The 27,926-nt window shown below is 46.0% G+C and overlaps 1 protein-coding gene across 1 annotated transcript in view; it reads right to left on the reverse strand.

Moving 5' to 3' along the window:
• The window catches only part of LOC147113899 (histamine H2 receptor-like), a 58,392-nt gene extending 48,791 nt beyond the window's left edge, over window positions 1–9,601 (reverse strand). Inside the window, 1 exon segment of the mRNA XM_085994047.1 lies at window positions 8,478–9,601. Within this exon segment, the coding sequence (XP_085850173.1) occupies window positions 8,478–9,601 (1,124 nt within the window).
• Between the last annotated feature and the right edge of the window lie 18,325 nt (window positions 9,602–27,926).

A 27,926-nucleotide genomic window follows, 5' to 3' on the forward strand; every position in this document is an offset into this window, starting at 1 on the left:
TTGTTCCCTCCCCAGCCCTCCTTTCGATCTATTTCATTTCCTTTCCAGTTTTGAAGAAGGGTTTCGACCCGAAACGTCGACTCTAATTTCTCTCCACGGATGTTGCCTAGCCTGCTGAGTTTTTCCAGCATTTTCTGTTGTTATTTCCTCGCCATCAGTTATTGAGTATATCCTATTAACATAACTCTGGTGTTGCAACAGTGATGTTGCTGTCACCTATAAAGATTATTTTTATGGTACAGGGGCCTTATGTTTGCTCTTTTTATGCACCCAAAATAGCTTTTACACCTTGACCCTAATTTTATTCTGTAAGTTGTGCTGGTTAACAATTTTTTAAAAACCCCATTCTTGGGATGTGGGCATTGTTAGCAAGGCCAGCATTGGGATAGTTTTCAGCAAAAAGGATAGTTTACAAGTGCTAGATGTTGGTTAATTTTTCTACCATCAAAGGGGCCCACTATTATGCAACCTTCTTATCACAGCACTGATCACTTACATGCGTATGCATCCTTGTTGACCAGCCAGATATATACATTTGTGTGTGTATATGTGCGTGCGTGCGTACGTGGTTTTAAAATAATTTTCGCTACTGACACTGTACAGTCCCAGCTTGTGCAATGTCTTGAAAACCCCTGATTCATTGTGGCAATGAGAGAGATAGTGCTGATAACCACTTCCCTGTGATACAAACATAGACCCTAAACTGATTAGTGTCATGGACTCTGACAATATTGGCCCTGATATTCCTCTTCCCTCAATGCTCACCCAAGTACTAGTCAGGGGGACCTGACCATAAAATGCTTGCATTTGTCCCTGAAGGAGCAAATTCAGCTGTTGATGTAGGCCTGAGGGGGCTGTAGTAGTGCTAATGGCCGCCGCGGGCTGTCCAAAAACAACAGCCAGAGGGCCTTCAGCCTGACAGCTCTTTGCTGCTTCTCAAACAGAAAAGGGCAATTACCTTCTGGGATGTCTGTGACTTGCTGCACGCCCCTCTCAGATTCTCTGACCTGAGGGTGATCAGCTGTAAGGGCTACTGCCAACTTCTTTGGATGCCCCATCCACATGGGCACCCAACCAGTGTTTCCAGAGAAAATGAGGCAGAATATGCTGTTAGGCCCATTCCCTCTTTTTTTCATACTATTGCAATGCCTGTGCCTGTTATCTTCTCCACCCCGCACCCCTCCCACACCCACCCACCCACATTACCTGGTCTCATCACTTTGCATTTATCCACATTAAATGTCATTTTGCTACTGATCATTCCATCTTCCCAAATTATTAAAATCCCTTCGTATTTGGTTTGCCTCTTTCCTGTTGCTTGAGTTTCCTCCCACTCATTGCCCCAGCAATAGAATTCCCAGAATAAAGAATTTCAAGCTCTTCAACCTCTTCTCACAGAATTCGGTGGGCTGCGCCACCAGTTAGCGCTTAAAGAGGGCACTCAGTGGCTTTAGCGCCACTGGCCACACCTCCCGCGATATTTAGCTGGGGCGCTAATGGCAGCGTTAGCCTGTTGCGCTGCGCCGCCACCGATGACATCATCGGTGTGCGCAGCGCCCCGCTACCGCCCCGATCTCGATATTCGGTAGCGCCCGCCTCTGTAGCGCCGTTCACAAATCGCGCCCGATTCACGGGGCCTACCTGTGGCGGCAGTGGCGCAAACTAAGGTGGAGGTGCGGGGCGGCCGTTTTGTTCGGCGGCCGCCTGCCAGCTCCTCCGTCCCCAGCCTCCTGATCTCCCCCCGCGGCAGTGCCGGCTGTTTTCCGAGAGCCCGGCACTTCTCCTCAGTGACGGGCTCTTTTGCCGGCACTCACGATCTCCGATCGTGCTGGTGCAGGCCCCTCCCCCTTAAGACTGGGAGGAAGGCCTGCAGTACCGCAGCGCGCCGTGCCGCAGCATGTGGCGCTGTGACACGTTGCGCTGCGATATTCAGTTTCAGCGCCCTAAGAGGGACGCGGAGCGTCTCAAGCCTCGCCCCATGTTCCTCTTGGGGCGCTCAAGCTGAATTTCCGGCGGTCGCAACTGCTCCGATCGCAGCGCTAATTCTGGCGCCCAGGCGAGCTTGGCGCCCCGTTTGCGGTTCCACCGAATTTCTCCCCCTTATGCCTTAAGCTAGGTATCAGTTCGGTTGACCTTTTTTGCACTGCCTCCAAAGCCTCGATATCCTTGCTGTAGAACAGTGATCAGAATAGCACACAATACTCCAGGTGTACTAGTGCTTGGTACAGTCTAGTTTTCACCTGGGATTTGTGCTCTATCCCTATGATTATACATCCCAAGATCCGGTTACTTTTACTTCCTGCTGCCTTATACTACATTGCTTGTTTCAGTAAGCTATCCGCCAGTACCCCCAGCTCCGTCTCCTGTGCTGTGTCCTGCATCCTAGTCATTTAATTTATATTCTGAATGTTTATTATACTCATCAGCCCACCTTCCCAAACTCCCTTTGTAGTTGGTTTGTCTCTTCCCTATTATTTAAAATTCTCCCACTCATGACTCTGTGACACCCGACTTGTGCACCCTTGCTGTGTTGATGCAGTTTATTCACAACAACCCTTTACTTCTTCTGGTTTAACCAATTATCAAACCACCTCAGAAGCTGGCCGCCTGTTCCATGCGCTCCTACCTTGTGGGCTAATTGCTTGTGTAGCACGATATTAAAAGCTTTGCCAAAATCTAAATATATCAACATCAGTCATTTCCTCAAAAGGAACTTAAGTGAGACCATCTCTCATAAGTCCATGCTGACTCCCTCTAACCATACCATACCCATCTGAGTGTTTTCTTGTCCCACTTTCAGCATGCCTTCTACTATTTTGCCCAGAACGGATGTTAGGCCTACTGGCTTGTAGGTCCCTGAGTCATCCTTATACTCCTTTTTAAAAGATTGGTTAAGTTAGCTACTTTCCAGTCCTTGGGCATTATTCCTGGTTCCGATGATTCCCTAAAGATATTGCCAAGGAAGCTGATGAATGTAGCGTGGACACATCAGTAAAACTTTAAATAATCAATGATGAGTGGAGCTAAATTAATAAAAATATTAGTTTGGGGATTTAAGAGTGAGAATTTAATTTTCAAAAACTGGTATTCATCATTTTTTCCCTCTATGGTTTGCGAGCAGTCTAGAAGCTGAGTAAAGCACACTTAAAAAAGATGTGTGTAAGTGGAGCAGGGTGTATTTTAAATGTCTGTAAGCATTAAACATCTGAAGACTATGGTAGCAATTTATGGTAAACGTTAAACAGTATATTTTATAATTTTTGTGTTCAGTTAATTATGTTGCATCACTAAATATTTACATAAGCACTCATTAAAACATAGAAGCAAAACTTGAATATCTCAACATTATCCTTTTTTCCATGTTTACAACTGCTAAAGATTTGTCTGAAAATATCAACATTTTCTGATACCTTGTGCTTTATGTTAATTCTCTGATCAGAAAATGTTTGTAAATATATTGTGTATTTATCAGAAATCTTTGGATCAGAAAACTTAAGTAAAACATCTGGTACATGTCATCAGGATGTCATTTTTCTTTTCTTTTAAATTGTCAAAGTATTGGTATAATATGTTGAAACATTAGTGCAAAACGTTAAACACTAAAGAATATTTTCCCCAGGAATTAAAAATATCACTAATAGTATAACAACCTTAACTAATTCTTTCAGTGGAATGGGTACAGTACAGGAAGAGCTCTCTGAACAAATTACTACTTTTTATTATATCTCCCATATACCGATATAAACCATATATTTCTGTCTATAATACTGTAGTGTAGGGAGCTTGTGATATTGCTTATTGGGTCATATTATCAAATGGTATAGCTTGGCCCAATCAGATCCCCACAAGAAGACACAAGGCAGCCATTTCTTTTATTTTCTAATTTTATTTTTAGCTTCTAAAAAAAGTATTTTTAACATTTATCCCTTTTACACTTTTTTATTTCATCCACGCAGCCAGAACTCAACCTCTTTGCTTTACTTGACCCACATTTCCAATCTCTCCCCTCTGATCATAGTCACACATACAGGTCCTGCCCTACTCAACATCTGGGGGCGATTTTGTTACTGGGGGCGCGTTGGAGGCGGGGCTGCTGCTTGGCAGGTCGATGTCCCGCCTCCATCGATTTGTTGCCAACCCATGCTATTTTCCCTTGATTGACCTTGTTAGGCCAGCCCAGCTGGCTTAGCAGGCCAATTAAGGGAAAGCCGGTTGCAGAGCATGTCAATGTATGACGTTTCATCTGTCAAGAATTTTTGACAGATGAATTGTCATTGTTTGACAGCTCTATGAAGCTGTCAAACAGTGATAATCTCTGCAGTTTGATGAGGTCTTGCATACAAGACCTCATCAACCTTCTTTCTTTTACAGAAATGAGATGTTTGTTGCATCTGAGAATGCAACGGCCATCTCTCATCTGCAACACAGAGGTCCAAGACTCTCCGCATACACACTGACTGAAGCCTGCAGGAAGAAACAAAGGTAAGTACACTTTTAAAAACACTTTGCACTTACCTCAGATAATCACCTCTCCACTCTTGCACCCATCACTTACCTTCACACCACACTTTTGCACCACCCCAACCCCCGCAGACCCATTACTTGCCTCACTGCGCTGGCAGGTTTTAGAGCATTTGGGAAGCCCGCACTTGAGAGGGCAAAAAGGGGATAATCCTATTTTCTGCCTTTTAACTACCTGTTAACGGGCAGTTAATAGGCTTTAATCCCTTCCCGCCTCCAAGGAGACGGGACCCGGTACGGGACGGCAACCTGCCTCCTGGGAAGATGGCACGGAGGCAGGTTGGGGGCGGATTTGGCACCCACCCCAAATTCTGCCATTTTCCCAGCAGTCCTGCCTCCATACCGGCCTCTCCAGGGCTGGCAAAATCGCCCCCCTAGTGCCTGACACAGCCTCTATGCCTTGCCCAAGCACAACCCAACCTATCTTCCTGACCTAACACCATTTGCCCTGCCATATTCTTGCCACTGAACGTTAAGTAGTATGCACTTTAGTGGCCATCCTTCCCAATATCACTCCCGGGCTTTAATCCTGTGGCTCAGAAATTGCCCTTCTTACACTCGGCTCCCTGGGAGTTGAAACACAAGGAATGCTGTGGGAGATCTCCTAATAACTATATTTTTCTATGTCTTGTTAGCAGGAATCCTGAATGGATGTTGCTGCTATATTAAGGAGCTCCACATGTTTAGTTTTGTAGCGACTCTAAGGTGCGGGGCTCAGTTAATACCAATTATGGACTCAACTCAAGAATGTTTGTCCTGACTGAGAAAATTGGAACCAATATTTTAAGATGCTGCTATTTAAACACTTCCTCGGTACTGGCTGAGCACTGTTGTGTATATGTAGTGACTCTGCCAGGAAACAGTAATCATTTCAGGTTTTGCAGACATTCAGATTTCACTGTCATGACTTATGACACCATCCGAATCCAATGCTCACATTTTTGTGAATACCCTGGCATTTATGGGATTTTTGTATAAATATGGATATAGCAATGATTTTTCATGATATATCATGTTTATAGGGCCTCGAAACCATCTACCAGGATCCCCCAACATGTTAGTGTTGCAGACATGGAATTCAAAAAAAAGTTACCAAAATGTCAAAAACAATTTCTGAAATGCCTTCTGGAGCATACTGGAAGTTTAATGTAATGACAGCGGTGAGGGTAATACCTGTGGATGCAAACATGTATGAAGATGGTGATAGCAATGTCATCATAGATCAAATTTCAGTACTGCAAGAACACAGCAGAGATTGGAAAAAACAAAGGGGTAAAGCCAGAGACAAAAGGCAGGAATGAGAGAGACAGAACAGATAGAGACAAAAGAATTGACAGAGAAAAATAGAAAAGAAGCAAAGCAAATATGAAACAATAAATTGTTTATATCCATTATATGGTAAATGGTACAATTTTAAAATGGTGCAGGAAGAAAGAGGCCTGGGAGTTTATGTACATAAATCTTTGAAGGTACCAGAACAAGTTGATATGGCTGTTAAAAAATCACACAGGATCCTTGGCTTTATAAATAAGATTTATGAGTACAAAAGCAAGGAAGTTAACTGAATATATTTAAGAAGGAGATAGATAGGTTTCTAGACACAAAAGGCATCAAGGGGTATGGGGAGAGAGCGGGAATATGGTATTGAGATAAAGGGTCAGCCATGATCATATTTAATGGTGGAACAGGCTCAAAGGGCTGAATGGCCTACTACTGCTCCTATTCTTCTATGCTTCTATCTTTTTTCTATGCTGAAACTTTATAAATCACTGGTTAGGCCTCCGCTGGAGTATTGTGTTCAATTCTGTGCACCACACTTTAGGGAGGATGTTAAGGTGTACCATAGGAAAATCGAGTACAAGACAAGGCATACTATTTTGTCCTTGTACAAGACCTTGGCCAGGCCTCACTTGGAATACTGTATCCAGTTTTGGGCTCCTCACATGCTGGGTGATATTGAGGCTTTGAAAAGGGTGCAGAGAAGGGCCACTAGACTAATTCCCAGTCTAAAGCATCTTAGTTACCAAGATAGGCTGAAAGAGTTGGGACTTTACACTTAGAGATTGATGTTTAAAAGATAATGAAGGGAATAGATTGTGTTGCAGTTGACAGTTTGTTCCAATAGGTTAGGGAGGACCAGGGGTCACAAATTTAAGTTGTGTAAGGCCAGATCTAGATTAGATATCAGGAGCTGGTTATTTTTCCAGAGAATAGTAGACCTCTGGAACAGGCTGCCGGCTCGTGCAGTGGACGCTGATTCACTGAATTACTTCAAGCAAGAGCTGGACCTGTTTCTGGTTGGGGCAGACATCACCTCTTACATACAGTAGGTGCTGCAGAGAATTCAGGACCAGATTGATCTCCTGGACTAGTTTCGATCGCCTAGATGGGTTGGAGAGGAATTTCCCAGATTTTTTCCCCAAATTGGCCTGGGTTTTTTATCTGTTTTTTTTCCTCTCCCAGGAGATCACATGGTTTCAGTTGGGGTGGAGTGTATATGTTGTAATGCACAAGGTATCGCAATTGTGTGGGGCAGGCTCGATGGACCAGAGGGGCTTTATCTGTCTGTCATTGTTCGTATGTCTTGGAGAGGGTGCAGAGGTGATTTACTAGAAGCTGGGTTGATCTTCTTAGAGCACAGAAGGTTATGGGGAGATTTAATAGAGGTATTCAAAATTATGAGGGGTTTAGCTAGAGTAAATAGGGAGAAACCGTTTCCACTGGCAGGAGGGTCGGTAACCAGAGGACGTAGATTTAAGGTATTTGGAAAAAGAACCAGAAGGGAAATGAGGAGAATTTCTTTTTATGCAATAAGTTATGATGATCTGGAATACGCTGCCTGAAAGGGTGGTGGAAGCAGATTCAGCAGTAACTTTCAAAAGGGAATTGGATAAATACCTCAAGGTGAAAAAATTGCAGAGATATGGGAGAAGAACAAGGGAATGGGACTACTTGGACAGCTCTTTCAAAGAGCCGGCACAGGCACAGTGGACGTAATGGCCTCCTTCTGTGCAATGTGATTCTATGGTTATCGTGGATCATTATTTTTTCTTTATACTCATAACTGAGACTACAGTAGGAAAAGCATGAAAACAGTTAACACTTCATTATTACCACATTATTTTTAGTGCGTTTGCGTTAATCTGTATACAGCAAAGTATACTGGGGGGAAAAGTAGACATAAAATACCGAGAAAACGCAAGAAAAACATGTGGTTTTACAGAAAAGAAACTGATTCTAGGAGCACTGTGAACTCGTTTTCCCTTTCCCCATTGGACTATTATTGTATTTGTAATTGCACCTTTCCACACATTATATTTTTATATACTGATTGTATTGTTTTCCAGATTGCATGGCCATCACTCAATGAAATTGCAGTAATTATGTCACATTTAATCATCTTTAACTGTGGACATCAACTACATGGAGTATCCTTTCCATGACACCTGACAAAAAAAGGATTGAGAATGGAAGCAGTAATTTCACCTTTGGCTTCAGAATGAATGGTGGTAATAAATCAGTGGTGACGTTATCTGAACTCTTTGATAATTGTCATCATAATCATTCCGTTTGGTCCATTATTATGTAGGTAGATATGTACATGAGAAATTAAATCCCTCATCTGACATTATTCTCTGACTATATAAGCTGTGTTTTTATGCATCTCTCCACTTCACCTGACGAAGGAGCAGCGCTCCGAAAGCTTGTGATTTCAAATAAAGCTGTTGGACTATAACCTGGTGTTGTGTGATTTCTTACATTTGTCCACCCCAGTCCAACACCGGCATCTCCACACCATCACACTTATATGACGTAGTTCTGTTTTACACTTGGCATTAATAAATTCACACAAAATTAATGTAACGGTTTTACATTAGCAAAACTAGTGGACATTTAAAACTGCAAAGAAAGCCAGTGCTTTATCCATAAAAAGTATAAGGAAGTGGGGGTGTTACCTTTCTGAGCATTCTTTACAGGGAGCAGTATCTTTGTCATTCGTAACCTTTGAAGTGAGCGCATTGTCTTCAGAGTCTTGTCCCAGTGGGTGGCTCCGTTCAGTCCTGGGCGTCCAGCTGCGCAGCGGTCGGCGGGTCAGCGGGTTGCCAGGTGAGTCCCTGTGGTACAAATTCACCTTCTTGCATTGCAGTAGCTTTTGGTATGCCGTGCGGAAATCCCGGTTGAGGGCAGCGTATATCATGGGATTCAAGGCTGAATTGACATAACCCAACCACAGCACCACGGCAAACACAGTCTTGTCGGACTGAAGCCCCGAAATCCCTTCATGGGTAAACACTATAAAGTAAGGAAACCAGCAAACGACGAAGACCCCCATCACTGTCGCTAGTGTTACCGTCGCTTTATGCTCCTTCACAGTTGGCAGTGATGAGTTCACGGTCGTGCATCCGGTGACAGTGTTGATTCTTTTGGCCTGTTCCCTCGCAATTTTGAATATTCTGTAATAAGTCAGGCACATGATGGCTAAAGGAATGTAGAAAGTGATGAAAGCATCCACGAGAGTGTAGACTTGGTTGAGCTCCAAGTGACATTGTTTAGTGTTGGCCAAGCTTTGCACTGACAGATCTTTGGTATTCCAGCCCAAGTTGATGGGCAAGAAGGAGACCATGATGGAGATGCACCAGATCAGACTGAGGGAGATAGCAACCCTGTTGGGAGTAATGAGCATGGTGTATCTCAAGGGGGCTGTCACCACGTAGTAACGGTCCAGGCTGATCATGGACAGATTGAGGATGGAAGCTGTGGTCAGCATGACATCCAAGCTGGTGTGGATGTTGCAGAAGATGCCCCCAAAAGGCCATTCTGAGTCACGCAGCTCGGAGATGGCCGAGAAAGGCATGACCAGCAAACCCAGCAGTAGGTCGGTGACTGCCAGGGACACAATGAAACAGTTAGTGCGGTTCTGGAGTTTGCGGTTCAACCCCACCGCTAAGCAGGCCACCACGTTCCCGAAGATGGTTATTATTATAATCACCCCTAACACCAGTCCAACCAGGACCGTGGAGAACACCGTCCTTTTCTCCAATCCACTAGTGATGTTCTGGCTCCTCTCCAAGTCCATCATCTTGTAATTAGAAAGTGATAGTCAAAACACTGACAAATTGTACTATGCAATAAAGTCAAGTCACAGCAAGCATTTAAGATTCAATATTTCTTAAGTCACAAGTCTGTACAGAAGGCAAATCCATGTCTGTTTGAGAACATATTAATAGGCCAGATAAAATGATCGACATCATCTCGGCCATATGTGTTTAATTTACCAGTGCCAGGCAGGTCCATATGGGTGTAGAGAGCACAATTTCATAATTCCCATCCATCCTGTGCATGTTGGGACAAATTCAGCATCGTCAAGTTGTGTGAGTGGCCAAGTTAACGGGCAAAGCTGCAATAAAAGTGACACAGTGAATGTCAAAATCATATTGGACTGCATCAGCACCTTACTTTCAGTAGAAAGGCCATTCTCTCCAATTTTTTGTTTCTCGGGGAATGAAGTTTGATGATTAATACCAAGTTAAATTCCTCCAGTATTTGTTAAGTCAGATCCAATATTTAGTGTTACATTTATTGTTGAAAAATTTCAATTCCCTCCACAAAAGCAAAATACTGCGGGTGCTGGAAATCTGAAATAAAAACAGAAACATAGTTAACAGCCGGAATTTTCACCTTTGTGTCGGGTCAGCTGTGGCGGGCCATGTAGCGGGTCTGTAACGCGATGTTCTGAGCAACGCGCTGCTCGGAGCGACTTTCACTTAATGGCCCCAATTGAAAGAGTCCTGCGCATTTCCTGGCCCTATTAAATGGTGCGGGTCTGATGACGTCATCGATGACTCGTTTCCAGCACCCATACTTAAAGCAGCCTTGCACTCAGCTCACTTGAAGGTTCCTAGAGGAGGGTGGGAAGGTATGAAAGAAAGGCCACAGGAGAGCTGAAACTTTTGTAACATGGATAGCCAAAGGCAGGGGGCTGCACCCCAGTTCTCAGATTCTTCCTTGCATTCTCTTGTGGAGGCTGTAAGAGCATGCAGGGAGGTCCTCTACTCTGCTGACAGACAAAGAAGACCTCCACAAGCAAGAAAGAGAGCCTGGCTGGATATTGCTGAGGAGGTCAGCAGCAGGGATGAGGTCAGGAGGTCCTGGATACAGTGCAGGAAGCATTTCAATGATCTCACGAGGTCAGGAAAGGAGGGAGCAATGCCACACTCACCCTCATCCTGAAGTGCCTGTCAACACATCCCCATTACTCTACCTTCCCAAGCCTACTCCTGCACATCATTCCTCACACCAACATACCTTGCATGTCCACCCATCCCTCTCTCTATGTACATACTCACATCCTCTGACTAACCACCCCTCACACTCACCCTCATCCTAATGCAATCATAGTAAGTAACACCACAGAAGGAGGGCATTTGGCATTGGCACCCCACTCCCTCATAGTCACCCTCTACAGCACATCTCTCAGCAGCTCTGGAAATTTCAGAAGCTTGAGAGATTCTGGCAGTGGGAGATGGAGAGAGGGGGACACCCCAGCAACCTGGTGACAGAATCACATCTTATAAAGCCACATGGCAACTGATGTCAGCATCCAGTGAAATGTAATCATGTGTATAATGGTAATGTTACCCATTCTTATTGTAACACTTCTAATTTAACTCTTTACTCTCCCACAGGTCCATCAACTACCCTCCGACCCCCCACTGTCCAGCTGGAGGAGGAAGACGACTCCTCAGAGGAACCTCCAGCTCTGAGGGTGCACTGTCAGCACACCCAAGTGCACCCAGCACCAGCGCAGATACGCACACCTCAGTGGATCCTTTGCGCCACAGAGTACATTTGTCACCTGGTGTCTCACAATGCACAAGTGAGCAAGAGCAGATAGTGTTGACAAGGACAGCAATGGAGACTACTCGACGGAGGGTGCAGGACGCTCCAAGCTCTGCTGAGCTGCAAGCAGACGCTGAGCCTCGGGGGCCATCGAGAAAGAGGGTGATCTGGGAGGGGCAGCAACAATTGCATGAGGCCCTGGCATCTTTTGCAGCCACAATGTCAGCAAATGTGCAGAGAATGGAGTCCATCTCCAACATGAGCAGCACCATCTTGCAGGCGATGGGGACAATGGGCTCTTCCATGGAAAGGATGGTCACCTGCATGGAGCAGCAAATGCGCCACTCATATGAGCACGTGCTAGCTGTGGAGTACAGATGGCAGGCATTCATAGATCTCTCAAGGAGGAATGTAAACCTAGACTTGGGCTTTCAACGCCTCACTGCTGTGCAGCAAGGTGCTCGCCAGCTCTTTGCTAGCAGGGAAGTGCAGGTGGCCCATGAGAGGGATGATGGTGAGAGGGGACATGGAAGTGGGGTCTCCTCTCAAAGCGCTCACACTTCTCCACCCCCCCCGTTGCCTTCCCTCAGTCAGAGCGCAAGATGCTTCCTCGGATCGCGATGGTCGAGTCTGCCCCTGCACAGTCGCAGGAGTAGCAGACCTTGGCGGTGCCATCAAAGGCTCCAAAACCCAAGTGTCTTTGCAGTCGCAGTGGGGAAGTGAGCAGTCTGCAACTGCCTCTGCTGAAGCCACAGGTGTTGCGCCTCATAGAAGCACTCGCAAAATGAAGAGTCCATCCTGGGCCTCTCGGGCAGCAATGTGCACCACTGCTGGTGGCATCCGCATCTAAGCCTCTTCCTCCTCCTCCTCCTCCTCTTCCTCCTCCTCAATGGCATTACCATCATCGAATTCCCAACCATCAACATCCTGGGGGTCACCAGTGACCAGAACTTAACTGGAACAGCCACATAAATACCATGGCAACAAGAACAGGTCAGAGGCTAGGTATTCTGCAGCGAGTGTCTCACCTCCTGGCTCCCCAAAGATTTTCCACTATCTACAAGACACAAGTCAGGAGTGTGATGGAATACTCTCCACTTGCCTGGATGAGTGCAGCTCCGATAACACTCAAGAAACTCAGCACCATCCAGGACAAAGCAGCCCGCTTGATTGGCACCCCATCCACCACCTTAAACATTCACTCCCTCCAGCACCGGCGTACCATGGCTGCAGTGTGTACCATCTACAAGATGCACTGCATCATCTTACCAAGGCTTCTTCAGCAGCACCTCCCAAACCCATGACCTCTAACACCTAGAAGGACAAGGGCAGCAGGCACATGGGAGCACCACCACCTCCAAGTTACCCTCCAAGTCACACAACATCCTGACTTGGAAAAATATCGCCGATCCTTCATCGTCGCTGAGTTAAAATCCTGGAACTCCCTCCCTAATACCTTCACCACAAGGACTGCAACAGTTCAAGAAGGCGGCTCACCACCACCTTATCAAGGGCAATTAGGGATGGGCAATAAATGCTTGCCTTGCCAGCAATGCCCACATCCCAGGAAGAAATTTTAAAGGGGATGCACAAGGGTAAGCACATGGGTGTATCAGCAAATTTCAATAGTTTTGGTTGTACAAATTGTAATGTATGTACCTTTAAGGGGGGGAACTACTTTCTACAGCTCATGTATACTGTAGTACCGGCAGTGACCACACCTGTATATAACGCTGAGTAGTAACCTGTTGTTTCAGTTGCAGTTTGAACCACGTTGAGTAAACACCTGTTGAATCGTTCCCTGCAGTCTGTTGTCTGATTATTGAAGGACTCAACATTAAGATACACGGACCTAACATTGGTGACGAGGCAGATTCGAACCTACCTGCAACTCTGCATCACCTCCCAGGGATTCGCTCCTGGAGAACAGTGGAAGAAGGTCGAGTCCAGAAGCACGGGCGTCGACCACGGGCAACCGCCCAGTCATCCAGCGGAGGTTTGAGCATCACAGGGGAGGCTGTCAAGAGCCAGGCTTGGCTTTCCAGTCACGGTGGTCCAGCGAAACGGGCTGGCAACAGGTACTGCACAGACCCTTCCCGGACAGCGGTGGGCTAGAGCCCGACCGAGCGGCACAGGAAAAGGCCAAGCAGCGTCGATGGGGGAGAGAGAGAGGGCAGAGCGCGCAGGGCACAGCCGGTGTTCAGGACCGAGCAGCGTCAACGGGGGAGAGAGAGCAGAGTGCAGCCGGTGTTCAAGGGCCGAGCAGCGTCAACTGGGGAGAGAGGCATGCAGGAAAACGCGAGGCGCTGCCATTGCCATGAGGACCGCAGAGAGCGGCGTTGGCAGCAGCGCAGGAGCAGCGCACGAAACCCACAGGGCGTCGCCATTTGACACGAGGACCGCCGAGAGCGGCGTTGGCAGCAGCGCGGGAGATGCCATTTTAAGCCACAGCGGGGAAGAAAGGAAAGTGCAGGAGACGCCATTTTAAGCCAGTCTAACCACACCCAAAAAAAAAATGCCGAAGAGTGGCAGTATCACAGCGTTCGACAATGACGTCGAAGATTGGATGACGTATGTCGAACGCATAGAAGTATACTGCAAGGCGAATGAAGTGCCAGATGACAAGAAAGTGCTGGTATTGTTGAATTCAATGGGTGCAAAAACGTATGGCTTACTACGAAACTTAGTAACCCCAGAGAAGCCAGTAGAAAAGGATTTTGAAAACATAGTGTCAATCGTACAGGACCACTTAAACCCCACACCGCTGCTGATAGCAGAAAGATTTAAGTTTCACAAAAGGAACCAGCATAAAGATGAAAGTAATGCTGAGTATTTAACGGAACTGCGCAAGCTATCGAAACACTGCCAGTTTGGAACGGGACTAGCAGATACCCTAAGGGACAAGTTTGTGTGTGGGCTTCAAAGTGAAGGAACCCAGAAACAGCTTTTATCTGAAAAGGACCTTACGCTGGAAAAGGCTTTCAGCATTGCGGTATCATATGAAGCAGCAGCACGGGGCGCTGCAGAGGTACAACAGAGACCGCAAGAATATGGCACAAACGAAATGTCATATGGAACAGAGAAGTGATATCGCTGCGGCAGAACAACACATGACCAGAATGATTGCTGGTTCAAAGACAAAGTGTGCAGACAGTGTGGAAAAGTAGGACACATAGCACGAGTCTGCAGGTCCGGAAAGAAAACCAGCAATAAGAAACCGACCAAAGGGAAGTACAAAAAGGTACATAAGATAACGGAGAATAGTTCCGATGAACAAAAGAGTGATAACGACTCCGAAAGCAGGGAACTGAGTTGTCTGAAACTACATAATGTGATCACAATGGAGGATCACCGAACCATTTGGGTCACTCTCAAGATAGCAGGAGTCCAGGTAAAGATGGAATTGGACACAGGATCAGCTCTAACAGTCATAAACCGACGGGGCTATGAGCGGCTATTCTCACACATACCCTTGAGAGACACAAAAATTATTTTGAAGACGTACACGGGGCAAAAAGTCTACCCCAAAGGAAAAATAAGGGTGACCGTTATATATAACGGTAAGGAAACACCAAAACTAGACCTGTATGTATTGCAAGATGGAGGACCATCATTACTGGGACGTGAATGGATCCGGAAAATACAACTGGATTGGCATTCCATACAGGTACTGACTGTGGCTGACAAAAAGGATGACGACGTCACACCTGGGCGACTGTCAAAGATCCTAACTGACGCGAAAGAAGCATTCCAGCAAGGACTCGGAACACTAAAAGGCATGACAGCGACGATTAAATTTGAAGAAAACGCAAGCCCAAAATGTTTTAAGGCCAGACCGGTACCTTATGCGATCCGCCCAGCCGTCGAAGCAGAGCTGGAGAGTCTGGAACGTTCAGGTGTACTATCCAAGGTAGACTGGAGCGAGTGGGCTACACCCATCATCCCTGTGATGAAAAAGTAGTTGAACAGCACGTCTGGGGAAGCAAGGAAGGTTCGCATCTGTGGGGACTTTAAGGTAACAGTGAACCCAGTCCTTCACACTGTACAATATCCACTTCCGCGGATTGAAGATATTTTCGCCTCGCTATCTGGAGGGAAACGCGTCACTAAGATTGATCTGGCCCAGGCGTATCTGCAAATGGAGGTAGAAGAAGCATCAAAAAAATACCTCACAATCAACACCCATAAACATAGAAACATAGAAACATAGAAGATAGGAGCAGGAGTAGGCCATTCGGCCCTTCGAGCCTGCTCCGCCATTCAACGAGATCATGGCTGATCATCCAAACCCTAGTACCCGGTCCCTACACCGACAGCCATCCCACCCAAGCCCTATCTCCGTAACCCCATGTATTTAATCCCCCCTAACACTAAGGGCCAATTTTTTATCATGGCCAATCAACCTAACCCGCACATCTTTGGACTGTGGGAGGAAACCGGAGAACCGGAGAAAACCCACGCAAAGGTCTCTACCAATACAACCGGCTGGTATTCGGAGTAGCATCAGCTCCGGCTATTTGGCAGAGGGCAATGGAACAAGTCCTGCAAGGGATCCCAGGGACCCAGTGTTATTTGGACGACATCCTGGTCACGGGCGAAAATGGCAGTGATCACCTTGCCAACCTGGAGTAGGTGCTCACTAGATTGCAGGAATATGGGCGCTGAGCTAACCGACCCAAATGCGAGTTTTTTAGAAAACAGATCTCGTATTGTGGCCACGTTATCGATAAAGAGGGGCTACATAAGTCCCCAGAGAAGATTGAGGCAGTAGTCAAGGCTCCAGCACCGGAAAATGTGTCACAACTGAGGTCGTTCCTCGGGTTGGTAAACTACTACCATAAGTTCTTGCCAAATTTGTCTACAATACTACACCCACTGAACACCCTACTGCAAACTGGGGGGCCATGGAAGTGGAGTGACGAATGTAGACGAGCTTTCCAGAAGAGCAAAACACTAATCACATCGAATGAAGTATTGGCCCATTACAACCCAGCATTACCAATTCGGTTGGCATGTGATGCGTCGCCTTATGGCATTGGAGCGGTGCTGTCGCACAAATTCTCGGACGGCTCAGAGAGGCCAATAGCCTTTGCGTCACGATCACTAACCTCAGCCGAGCGTAACTACGCCCAGATTGACAGGGAGGCCCTCAGCCTAGTGTGGGGAGTGAAAAAGTTCAATCACTATCTGCATGGGCAGAAATTCACCTTGCTGACTGATCACCAGCCTCTTGTCTCCATTTTTAATCTGAAGAAGGGCGCTCCGGTGATGACTGCGCAATGACTACAAAGATGGTCACTTTTTTCTAGGGGCATACCACTATGAGATTGAATATAAGGGCACAAAACAGCATGGAAATGCTGAGGGGCTATCACGCCTGCTACTGCCTACTGCGGAGGAAGCACCAGCAGTGGATCCTGTCAAAATATTCCATTCGACTATAGTTGAATACCTACCGGTAACTAACGCTTGTATCGAAAAGGAAACCCGAAATGACCCGGTACTGTCTCGGGTATATGATTTGACGGTGAGGGGATGGCCAGCATATGGCGGCTCACTGTTGCCAGCATTCTCGACAAGGAGAGAACAGCTGTCAGTGTGCCTGGGGACATTGATGTGTGGATCCCGAGTGGTAATTCCACCCAAGTTAAGGGATAGGGTGCTCAATGAGCTTCATGAGGGTCATCTGGGAGGGGTAAAAATGATAAGACTAGCCAGGGCTTATGTGTGGTGGCCGGGAATCGATAAACAAATCGAGGACCTGACCAAGAGCTGCTCAGGATGCCAGAAGGTCCAAAATGCACCACCACAGGCCCCTCTACACCCATGGGAGTGGCCCTCATCTCCATGGCAACGGGTGCATATTGATTTTGCTGGTCCATTCATGGACTCAATGTTTTTAATAGCCATGGATGCGCACTCGAGATGGCCTGAGGTCATCAAAATGTCCTCCACCACCACGGAGAAAACTATTGCAGTCCTACGGACCATTTTTGCCAGGAATGGCTTGCCAGAACAGATTTGCTCCGACAACGGACCACAGTTTGTGTCCGAAGAGTTCCGGAGGGTCTTGAAAAAGAATGGGGTAAGGCATTACACATCCGCCCCGTATCATCCAGCCACAAATGGATTGGCTGAGAGGTTCGTACAAACCTTTAAGAAGGCAATAAAGGCTATGTACAATGACAACATTCCGCTGCAGCACAAGGTGGACAATTTCCTGTTCGCCTACCGGAATGCGACACATGCAGTCACCAACCAGGCCCCAGCCATGATGTTCTTTAACCGAAGGTTAAGATCTCGCCTGGATTTGCTCAGACCAAACGTACGAAGAGATGTTGAGAGTAAGCAATTCCAGCACATCCATGAGAAGCCAACAAGGAGCGTCAATGCAGGGCAACCAGTCTTGGCCCGCGACTACCGAACAGAAAAATGGCAGCCAGGAACGATATGCACACGGCAGGGCCCACTAATGTACACAGTGGATGTTGGGGAGAGCATCGTGAGATGCCATGCTGACCAGATCCTAGAGTCACAGGAACAAGTCAACCCCATGCCTCGCCCATACGTACCTGGTGATGCACCCGACGTACAGGTAGCATCTACCCCAGAAACAGTGGCATCGGAAGCTGATGAACCAACCGATGACAGGGGGCCAGAATTGCCTCCACATCAAGAGCAAGACACTCGGGAAAGGCGCTATCCAGAAAGGATCAGGAAGCCTCCCCAAAGACTGAATTTATAAATAGACTATTTTCAGCTAATGTTGCATGTTAAAAGTGTTAATTGTAATTAGTTTGATATTTAATTGTTAAATGAGTGTTATGGTACTGTTAATCTAAAAGGGGAGGAATTGTAATGTATGTACCTTTAAGGGGGGGAACTACTTTCTACAGCTCATGTATACTGTAGTATCGGCAGTGACCACACCTGTATATAACGCTGAGCAGTAATCTGTTGTTTCAGTTGCAGTTTGAACCACATTGAGTAAACACCTGTTGAATCGTTCCCTGTAGTCTGTTGTCTGATTATTGAAGGACACAACATTAAGATACACGGACCTAACACAAATAAATGTTTTTCTTTGCACCACTATCGGGTCTTGTCCATTTCTGCCTCAAACCTTGGAAGCGGCTTTGTCACTTGGAGTGAATGGTGACACATTATTTAACCTCGAGCATTGGGCCTTAGGTTGAGAGCAATGTCTTGGTCATTGTAGGGATGCATTATGGTGTTGTTGGGAGCGGGGGGCAGGGGGGTACTTTGTACAGCATGTGGCAGACATGTGGCTACATTGGAGCAAATTAAGTAAATCTAACCATGATGAGGTCATCCCAGGCCTCCCAGGCAGCAATGTGCACCACTGCTGGTGGCATCTGCATCTCAGCCTCCTCCTCCTCTGAAGAGGCTATGTGCTGTGCGCCATGCTCCTTCTGCAGCTCCAATCCTCACTGCTACGCTATGTTGTGCAGTGCGCAGCAGAAGACGATGATTCTGGAGACACTGGCTGGTGCGTACTGAAGGGCTCCTCCACATCTGTCAAGGCATCTGAAGCGCATCTTTAGCATGCCTATTGCTTGTTCTATGACACATCTGGTGGACATGTGGCTCTCATTATAATGTTCTTCGGCCTCAGTACTTGGCCTCCTCAGGGGTGTCATGAGCTACATCTTCAGTGGACTATCCTTGTCTCCAAGCAGCCAACTGGTAAGTCTATTTGGAGGTGTGAAGAGCTGAGGGAGGGTGGACTGGTGCAGCATGAAAGACTCATGACAGCTACCAGGGAATCTGTCGCACACATGCATAATCATCTTTTACAACAGTGACTACACTTCAAAACTACTTCATTGGCTGTAAAGCGCTTTGAGACGTCCAGTGGTCATGAAAGGCGCTATATAAATGCAAGTCTTTCTTTCTTTTTATGGTTGCAGACGAGCTGCGCATTGAGGGAGTGGAAGCCTTTGCATTTCGCAAACACTCCTGGTTGATGATGGGTTGCCTCCATGGCCATGTGTGTGCAGTCGATGATGCCCTGCACTCGTGGGAAGTCAGCCAGAGCCACAAAACCGAGCGCCCGATCAGTAATGCTGACTTCATCAGTGGCAAAGTTGATATAATTGGTTGACTTGTGAAACATGGCATCGGTGACCTATGTGATGCATCTGTGAGTGACCAACTGTGAGGTGCCACATATGTCTGCTGCAGATCCCTGGAAGGAGCCTGAGGCGAAGGGGATTAGGGCAGTAGTGACTTTGACAGCCACTGGCAAGGCATGTCCACCAGGTCCTCTGGGCAGCAGGTCGTCTTCCAGCAAGCTGCAAATGTCTGCGACGACCCGGCGCAATAGCCTGAGCCTCCTTCGGCATTGCTGCTCAGTCATGTCCAGGAAGCTCATCCTCTGCCTGTATACCCTGTGTTGGGGGTATCGCCTCCGGCGCACTGCAGCCCTATGGTGCCCCCCTCTCTCCTATGGAGCATCAGGTCATTGAGGAGAATGCCACTGTTGTTGTTGCTGCTGGTGTTGTTGGTGGTGGTGCTCATCTTGGTCCGATTCTGAGGACCAAGATGAGGCAGTATAAGCGGCCATGTACAACTCATGCTGATGTCATAGATGGCAGGTCAAGTAGCGATCAGAGGGCCAATCCCTCAATGTTGTGATACTGTCTAGCAATGTGATGAGAGTGGCTTCTGAGATGGCAGGAATGACCTGCAAACTCCAAAAACCTAAATCTGTGCACAAAATGGAGTCATCCACAGACCTTTCCCTTGGGCTACTAATGAGGTGTAAGGTATATGTATTCATCTGTTATTCCCAGCTGTCAATTAATGCCCTCGCACAATAGCCACTGAGCTTCAGCTTCCCCTTCACAGGCAAGCTTCCCGAGCCGCGTGCTTCCCGTGCTTATGCCATTAAATTCAGAAGCTGCAGTTAAAAAGCCTGTAAGGGTCTGATAACAAGCATTTAATGACTTTAATTAGGTTGCCTGCCTCTCCCGATCGGGTCCGTGTCGCGCTGGCAAACGCACCTGAGTTAAAGGCGCAAGGAGGTGGGATAACAGCGGGTTCCCGATGCACTGCCTATTTTTGCTATTTTTACAGCCAACCCACCTCCAAATTCGCACACACTGCAAAGGGAAAGTTCCAGCCAATGTTTCAGGTTGATGAAAGGTCATTGACCTGGAACGTTAACTCTGTTTCTCTCTCCACAGGTGCTGCCTGACCTGCTGATTATTTACAGCATTTTTCTGTTTTTATTTCAATTTCCTCACACACAGTTATTCCATTTTTCTGTCTGTCATTATCCAAATAAGCGGTATTACTTTGATGTCATTAGATATTATGCGATTCTTTGTCACTGAATCAATTTAAATAGTATATGTTCAGGATTGTTCAGTGTAAGTATGAGTGACCAGCAGTGATTCGAGATGTACATTCAGCAAGAAAATATAGCTAACTCAAAGCTACATTATTGTCTGCTCATTTCTGTTTTCTGAAGATATTAATGAAGCGCTTAATTCAGCTCTTTCCGGTAATGGACCTGCTGAGTCACTGCTGGTAAATCAACCCAGTGTGAGTCGTTTCTTTAAGTTTGACTGTTTGGTTCTCAGGGTGGAGATACTACGGATTTATATATAATACTGTGTATCAGTTACACATTCAAACTAATCGCATTTGCTGACAAAAAGCTCAGTAAGCTTATCAGATACAAACCAGCAGCTGAATAAGGTATTTGAGATGCACTTTAACTGTCAAATCCTAGCCAGACCACATGTTAAATTAATGCAACGCATTTATCTGCAGTGGTTTCATAACCCAGAGTCATTGTATTGGTCGCAAAGATGTTTAGGTAAAGTAGAAAACACATCACCAAGGCAACACATTCCACTAAACTATTTAATGCTTTTTAAAGGGTACTTTTTAAGCCCTTGCCTGTTGAATGTTTCCAGTCGAACAAAAGTCGTGTATTTCATCCAACCAAGAAACATCGAACAGTAAAAAGAAAAAGAAAGACTTGCATTTCTATAGCACCTTTCATGACCACCGGACATCCCAAAGCGCTTTGCAGCCAATTAATTACTTTTTGAAGTGTAATCACTGTCGTAATGTGGGAAACACGGTAGCCAATTTGCACATAGCAAGGTCCCACAAACAGCAATGTGATAATGACCAGATTATCTGTTTTAGTGATGTTGATTGAGGGATAAATATTGGTCAGGACACCGGGGATAACTCCCCTGCTCTTCTTCAAAATAGTGCCGTGGGATCTTTGACGTCCACCTGAGAGAGCAGATAGGGCCTCAGTTTCACGTCTCATCCAACAGATGGCACCTCCGACAGTGCAGCACTCCTTCAGTACTGCACTGGACTGTCAGCCTAGATTTTTGTGCTCAAGTGTCTGGAGTCAGTCTATGAACCCACAACCTTCTAGACTCAGAGGTGAGGGTGCTACCAACTGAGCCACAGCTGACACAACTGGTTATGCCAAGAGCTTGTAAGGTAAAGATGATTCTCTGACTTCATGCTCCTGGTGGGGAACCCCAGCCGCCATAGATACACATCAGAAATTTGGGCACCTGCTCTGCGCAACCATTTTCCAACCGTAAACTCTGGCCCAAGTCAACCTTACGTGCTCCTGGCCAGGTATCAGGTCCCACCATAGAGTGTTAATTTGAAAAATGCTCCCTTACATCTACTAATTGGCAATACTTCAAGCAGCATTTTGAATTGATCTACATTTAGGGTCCCTAAACTCAGGCTTCACCTTTCTGAAAAATGAAGTTTTTTTACCATTAAACTACTGAGAGTTTTTTTTAGGAAACCAATTTTATACACTTAACTAAACCCACTCCCCTGCCCCATATGTTATTGTTGGATTAAGTTTTTGTTATATAAATGTGCCAATCACAATATTTTAACTGCCACCTCTTCTGGTGAAAGATCATCGACCTGAAAAGTTAACTTTATTTCGCTCTACAGATACTGCCTGACCCGCTGTGTATTTCCAACATGTTGTGATTTTATTTGCAATAACTCCTAGTAGTTTGTAGCAAAGTAAAGTCTGTGTAAAATGGTTCTTTTAAGTTCAGCAGAGTTCATATTCAAATTTTTATATGTAATAACCAATGTGCCGATATTGCATTTTAAATATTTAACAATGAGTTTGTCTTTACTGGGTTCAGATCTAGAATACCCAAGGTTCTCCAAACTGCCATAAATATCAGTGGTTGTGTTTTCCTATATTTATTTATTTATTTGCTGCTTTTTCAGAAGATGTATTTTTCTCTTTGACACATGCAAAAATACCCCAAAGGTACAATTCTGTGCGTGATAGCCAACAAGACAATAATTTGATGGTCTGAAACTCTAAAGCAGTCAAGAAAAGCTCCAGAAGATGACACAAACTGTATGTTCATTCTTTGGGTTTCCTCAATCACTCCCGACAAGGAGCTGCGCTCATGGGGACTGCTGATCATGGAATTGTAGGTCCACAGGCCTGGATTTTTCATTCATTAGTTTAAATGGATGGAAACGGAAAGATTGTGGGCCTGTGGTCTACTGACCAGTGCTCCCTGCTAGTGCTGCTCCTTTCCAAGGAGACCCAATCAGAGAATCATCCATAAGAGCCATCCCAGTAAAGGATGTGTGTATGAAAGAGAGAGCAGGAATGAGTGCAGTGTATTTAAAGCATGTCTCTTTCAGTCCTTGTACAAATTGTTTTTCGACTCTTGAAAGTTTGGCCATTCCTATACTAGGTTCTTGATTAATCATTAACCAAGGCAATAGACCTGGGAAAAGCAATAAACCATGTGATTATATTTTAATTCCAAAGTAGATCGCCTTGTAGGTGTTCTTTGGACCCAGCTAGCTGTAGATTAAGTACCACTTTTATGTAGATGGGTGTGCACCAATGCAAAAAGTGGGAGTGTATCTCTGAGAGCCCACCTTTCCCGCAACTCCATGTTTGGATCCCTTCAATCAGGCTTCCACACCGCCACAGTACCGAAACGACTCTTATCTAAGTCACAGATGACATACTATGTGACTGTGACAAAGGTAAACTATCCCTCCTCGCCCTTCTCGACCTGTCTGCAGCCTTTGACACGGTTGACCACTCTGTCCTCCTCCAACACCTCTCCACCATCGTCCAGCTGGGTGGGACTGCACTTGCCTGGTTCCATTCTTATCTATTTAATCGTAGCCAGAGAATCACCTGCAATGGTTTCTCTTCCTGCTCCTGCACCATTAACTCTGGTGCCCCCTAAGGATCTATCCTTGGCCCCCTCCTATTTCTCATCTACATGCTGCCGCTCGGCGACATTGGACACACCGCAGGTAGAGGTTGGACAGGAAGAAAGGGAACGGGTGACCAACAGGCAGAGTACTAGGTGCAGGCAGGTAGTGCAGGGGTCCCCTGTGGCCATCCCCCTCTCCAACAGATACACCACTTTGAGTAATGTTGGGGGGGATGGCTTATCAGAGGAAGGCAGCAGCAGCCAACTTCCTGGCACCAGGGGTGGCTCTGCTGCACAGAATGGGAGGAAAAAGAGGGGTAGAGCTATAGTAATAGGGGATTCAATTGTAAGGGGAATAGATAGGCATTTCTGCGGCCGCAAACGAGACTCCAGGATGGTGTGTTGCCTCCCTGGTGCAAGGGTTAAGGATGTCTCCGAGCGACTCCAGAACATCGTGGAAGGGGAGGGTGAAGAGCCAGTTGTCGTGGTGCATATAGGCACCAACAATATAGGTAAAAAGCGCGATGAGGTCCTAAAAGCGGAGTATAGGGAGTTAGGAGATAAATTAAAAAACAGGACCTCAAAGGTAGTAATCTCAGGATTGCTACCAGTGCCACGTGCTAGTCAGAGTAGAAATAGAAGGATACTTCAGATGAATACGTGGCTAGAAGAATGGTGCCAGGGGGAGGGATTCAAGTTCCTGGGACATTGCAACCGGTTCTGGGGGAGGTGGGACCAGTTCAAACCGGACGGTCTGCACCTGGGCAGGGCTGGAACCAATGTCCTGGGGGGAGTGTTTGCTAGTGCTGTGGGGGAGGGTTTAAACTAAAATGGCAGGGGGTTGGGAACCTGAGCAGGGAGACAGAGGAAAGGGAAACAAGGATAAAAGCAAAAGATAGGAAGGAGAAAAACAAAAGTGGCAGTCAGAGAAATCAACGGTTTAAATCAAACATGGCCACAGTAAATAATAATTCTAATAGGTCTAAGAGCATTAAAAAAACAAGCCTGAAGGCTTTGTGTCTTAATGCAAGGAGCATTTGTAATAAGTTGGATGAATTGGCTGCGCAAATAGAAGTAAACAAATACGATTTGGTTGGGATTACGGAAACGTGGCTCAAGGAAGGCCAGGACTGGGAACTCAACATCCAGGGGTATTCGATATTCAGGAAAGATAGGCAAAAAGGAAAGGGAGGTGGGGTAGCATTACTGGTTAAAGAAGGGATTAACACAATTGTAATGAAGGATATTAGCTCTGATGAGGTGGAATCTGTATGGGTAGAATTGAGAAATACTAAGGGGATAAAAACGTTAGTGGGAGTGGTTTATAGACCTCCAAACAGTAAGGCGGAGGTTGGGGATGGCATTCAAAGAGAAATTAAAGAAGCGTGCAATAAGGGCACAGCAGTCATCATGGGTGACTTTAATCTACATATAGATTGGGCCAACCAAATGAGTAACAATACTGTGGAGGAGGAATTCCTGGAGTGTTTACGGGATGGTTTCCTGGACCAATATGTCGAGGAACCAACCAGAGATCAGGCCATCTTAGACTGGGTATTATGTAATGAGAAAGGATTAATTAGCAATCATGTTGTAAGAGGCCCCTTGGGTCGGAGTGATCATAATATGATTGAATTCTTCATTAAGATGGAGAATGAAGTAGTTGACTCGGAGACTAGGGTCCTCAATTTAAATAAAGGAAACTATGATGGTCTGAGGAGCGAGTTGGGTAGGATTGATTGGGGAATGGCACTCAAAGGGTTGACGGTGGATAGGCAATGGCAAACATTCAAAGACCGAATGGATGAACTACAGAATTTGTTCATCCCAGTTTGGCATAAAAATAAAACAAAAAAGGTGACCCAACCGTGGCTAACAAGGGAAATTAGGGATAGCATAAGGTCCAAGGAGAGGGCATATAAATAGGCCAGAAAAAGCAATAACCCTGAGGATTGGGAGCAGTTTAGGATTCAACAAAGGAGGACAAAGGGATTAATTAAGAAAGGGAAAATAGAATATGAGAGTAAGCTTGCAGAGAACATAAAAACTGACTGTAAAAACTTTTATAGATATGTGAAGAGAAAAAGATTGGTGAAGTCAAGCGTAGGTCACTTGCAGTCAGAATCGGGGGAATTTATAATGGGGAACAAAGAAATTGCAAACCAACTAAATACATATTTTGGTTCTGTCTTCACAAAGTAGGACACAAATAACCTCCCAGAGATGCCAGGGAACATAGGGTCTGATGAAAGGGTGGAACTGAAAGAAATCAGTATTTGTAGGGAAATGGTGTTCGGAAAATTGATGGGACTGAAGGCCGATAAATCCCCAGGGCCTGATAATCTACATCCCAGGGTACTTAAGGAAGTGGCCCTAGAAATAGTAGATGCATTGCTGGTCATCTTCCAGAACTCGATAGACTCTGGAACGGTACCCATGGATTGGCGGGTAGCTAATGTTACCCCACTATTCAAAAAAGGTGGTAGAGAAAAGGCAGGGAATTATAGACCGGTAAGCTTGACATCGGTAGTGGGGAAAATGCTAGAGTCCATTATAAAAGATGTAATAGCAGAGCACTTGGAAAGCAGTGACTGGATCGGACAAAGTCAACATGGATTTACAAAAGGTAAATCATGCTTGACTAATCTACTGGAATTTTTTGAGGATGTAACTGGTAAAATAGATAAGGGAGAACCAGTGGATGTGGTGTATTTGGACTTTCAGAAGGCTTTCGATAAGGTCCCGCATAAGAGATTAGCGTGCAAAATTAAGGCACATGGGATTGGGGGCAAGGTATTGACTTGGATAGAGAACTGGTTGGCAGACTGAAAGCAAAGAGTTGGAATAAACGGATCATTTTCCGAGTGGCAGGCAGTGACTGGTGGGATACCGCAAGAATCGGTCCTAGGACCCCAGCTGTTCACAATATATATTAATGATCTGGACGAGGGAATTGGATGTAATATCTCCAAATTTGCAGACGACACAAAGCTGGGGGGGAGGGTATGCTGTGAGGAGGATGTCGTGAAACTCCAGCACGATTTGGACAGGTTGGGTGATTGGGCAGAAACATGGCAAATGCACTATAATGTGGATAAATGTGAGGTTATCCACTTTGGTGGCAAAAACAGGAAGGCAGATTATTATTTGAATGGTAATAGTTTGGGAGAAGGGGAAGTGCAAAGAGACCTGGGTGTTCTTGTACACCAGTCGCTGAAGGTAAGCATGCAGGTGCAGCAGGCGGTTAAGAAGGCAAATGGTATGTTGGCCTTCGTAGCAAGTGGGTTCGAGTACAAGAACAAAGATGTCTTGCTGCAGTTGTACAGGGCCTTGGTGAGACCACACCTTGAGTATTGTGTGCAGTTTTGGTCGCCTTACCTGAGGAAGGACGTTCTTGCCATGGAAGGAGTGCAGCGAAGATTCACCAGGCTGATACCTGGGATGGCAGGAATGAGGTATGAGGAGAGATTGGGTCGATTGGGCTTATACTCACTGGAGTTTAGAAGATTGAGAGGGGATCTCATCGAAACCTATAAAATTCTGTCAGGCCTGGACAGACTAGATGCAGGAAGGATGTTTCTGATGGCCGGGGAGTCCAGAACCAGGGGTCATAGTCTAAGGATAAGGGGTAAGCCATTTAGGACTGAAATGAGGAGGAATTTCTTCAACCAGAGAGTGGTGAACCTGTGGAATTCTCTGCCACAGAGGGCGGTGGAGGCCAGTTCATTAAGTATATTCAAGAAAGAGTTGGCTATATTTCTTAAGGCTAAAGGGATCAAGGGATATGGGGAGAAGGCAGGGACCGGGTACTGAATTTGAATGATCAGCCATGATCTCATTGAATGGCGGAGCAGGCTCGAAGGGCCGAATGGCTTACTCCTGCTCCTATCTTCTATGTATCCAAAAAACACAGCGTCGGTTTCCACATGTACGCTAACGACACCCAGTTCTACCTCGACATCACTTCTCTCAACCCTCCACTGTATCTAAATTGTCAGACTGCTTGGCTGACAGCAGAAATTTCCTCCAATTAAATATTGGGAAGATCGAAGCCATTATCTTTTGTCTGTGCCACAAACTCCGTTTCCAACCACCAACTCCATCCCTCTCCCTCGCATCTGTCTGAGGCTGAACCAGACTATTCGCAACCTTGGTGTTATACATGACCCTGAAATGAGCTGCTGACCACATATCTGCAGCATAACAAAGACCGCCTATTTCCATCTCCATAACATCGCCCAACTCCGCCCCTGCCTCAGCTCATCTGCTGCTGAAACCCTCATCCATACCTTTGTTACCTCTAGACTTGACTATTCCAACGCACTCCTGGCT

The sequence above is a fragment of the Somniosus microcephalus genome, chromosome 8, assembly GCF_052327205.1.
Source record: "Somniosus microcephalus isolate GS21.2 chromosome 8, FLI_Smic_1.0, whole genome shotgun sequence".
Classification (NCBI taxonomy): Eukaryota; Metazoa; Chordata; class Chondrichthyes; order Squaliformes; family Somniosidae; genus Somniosus; species Somniosus microcephalus.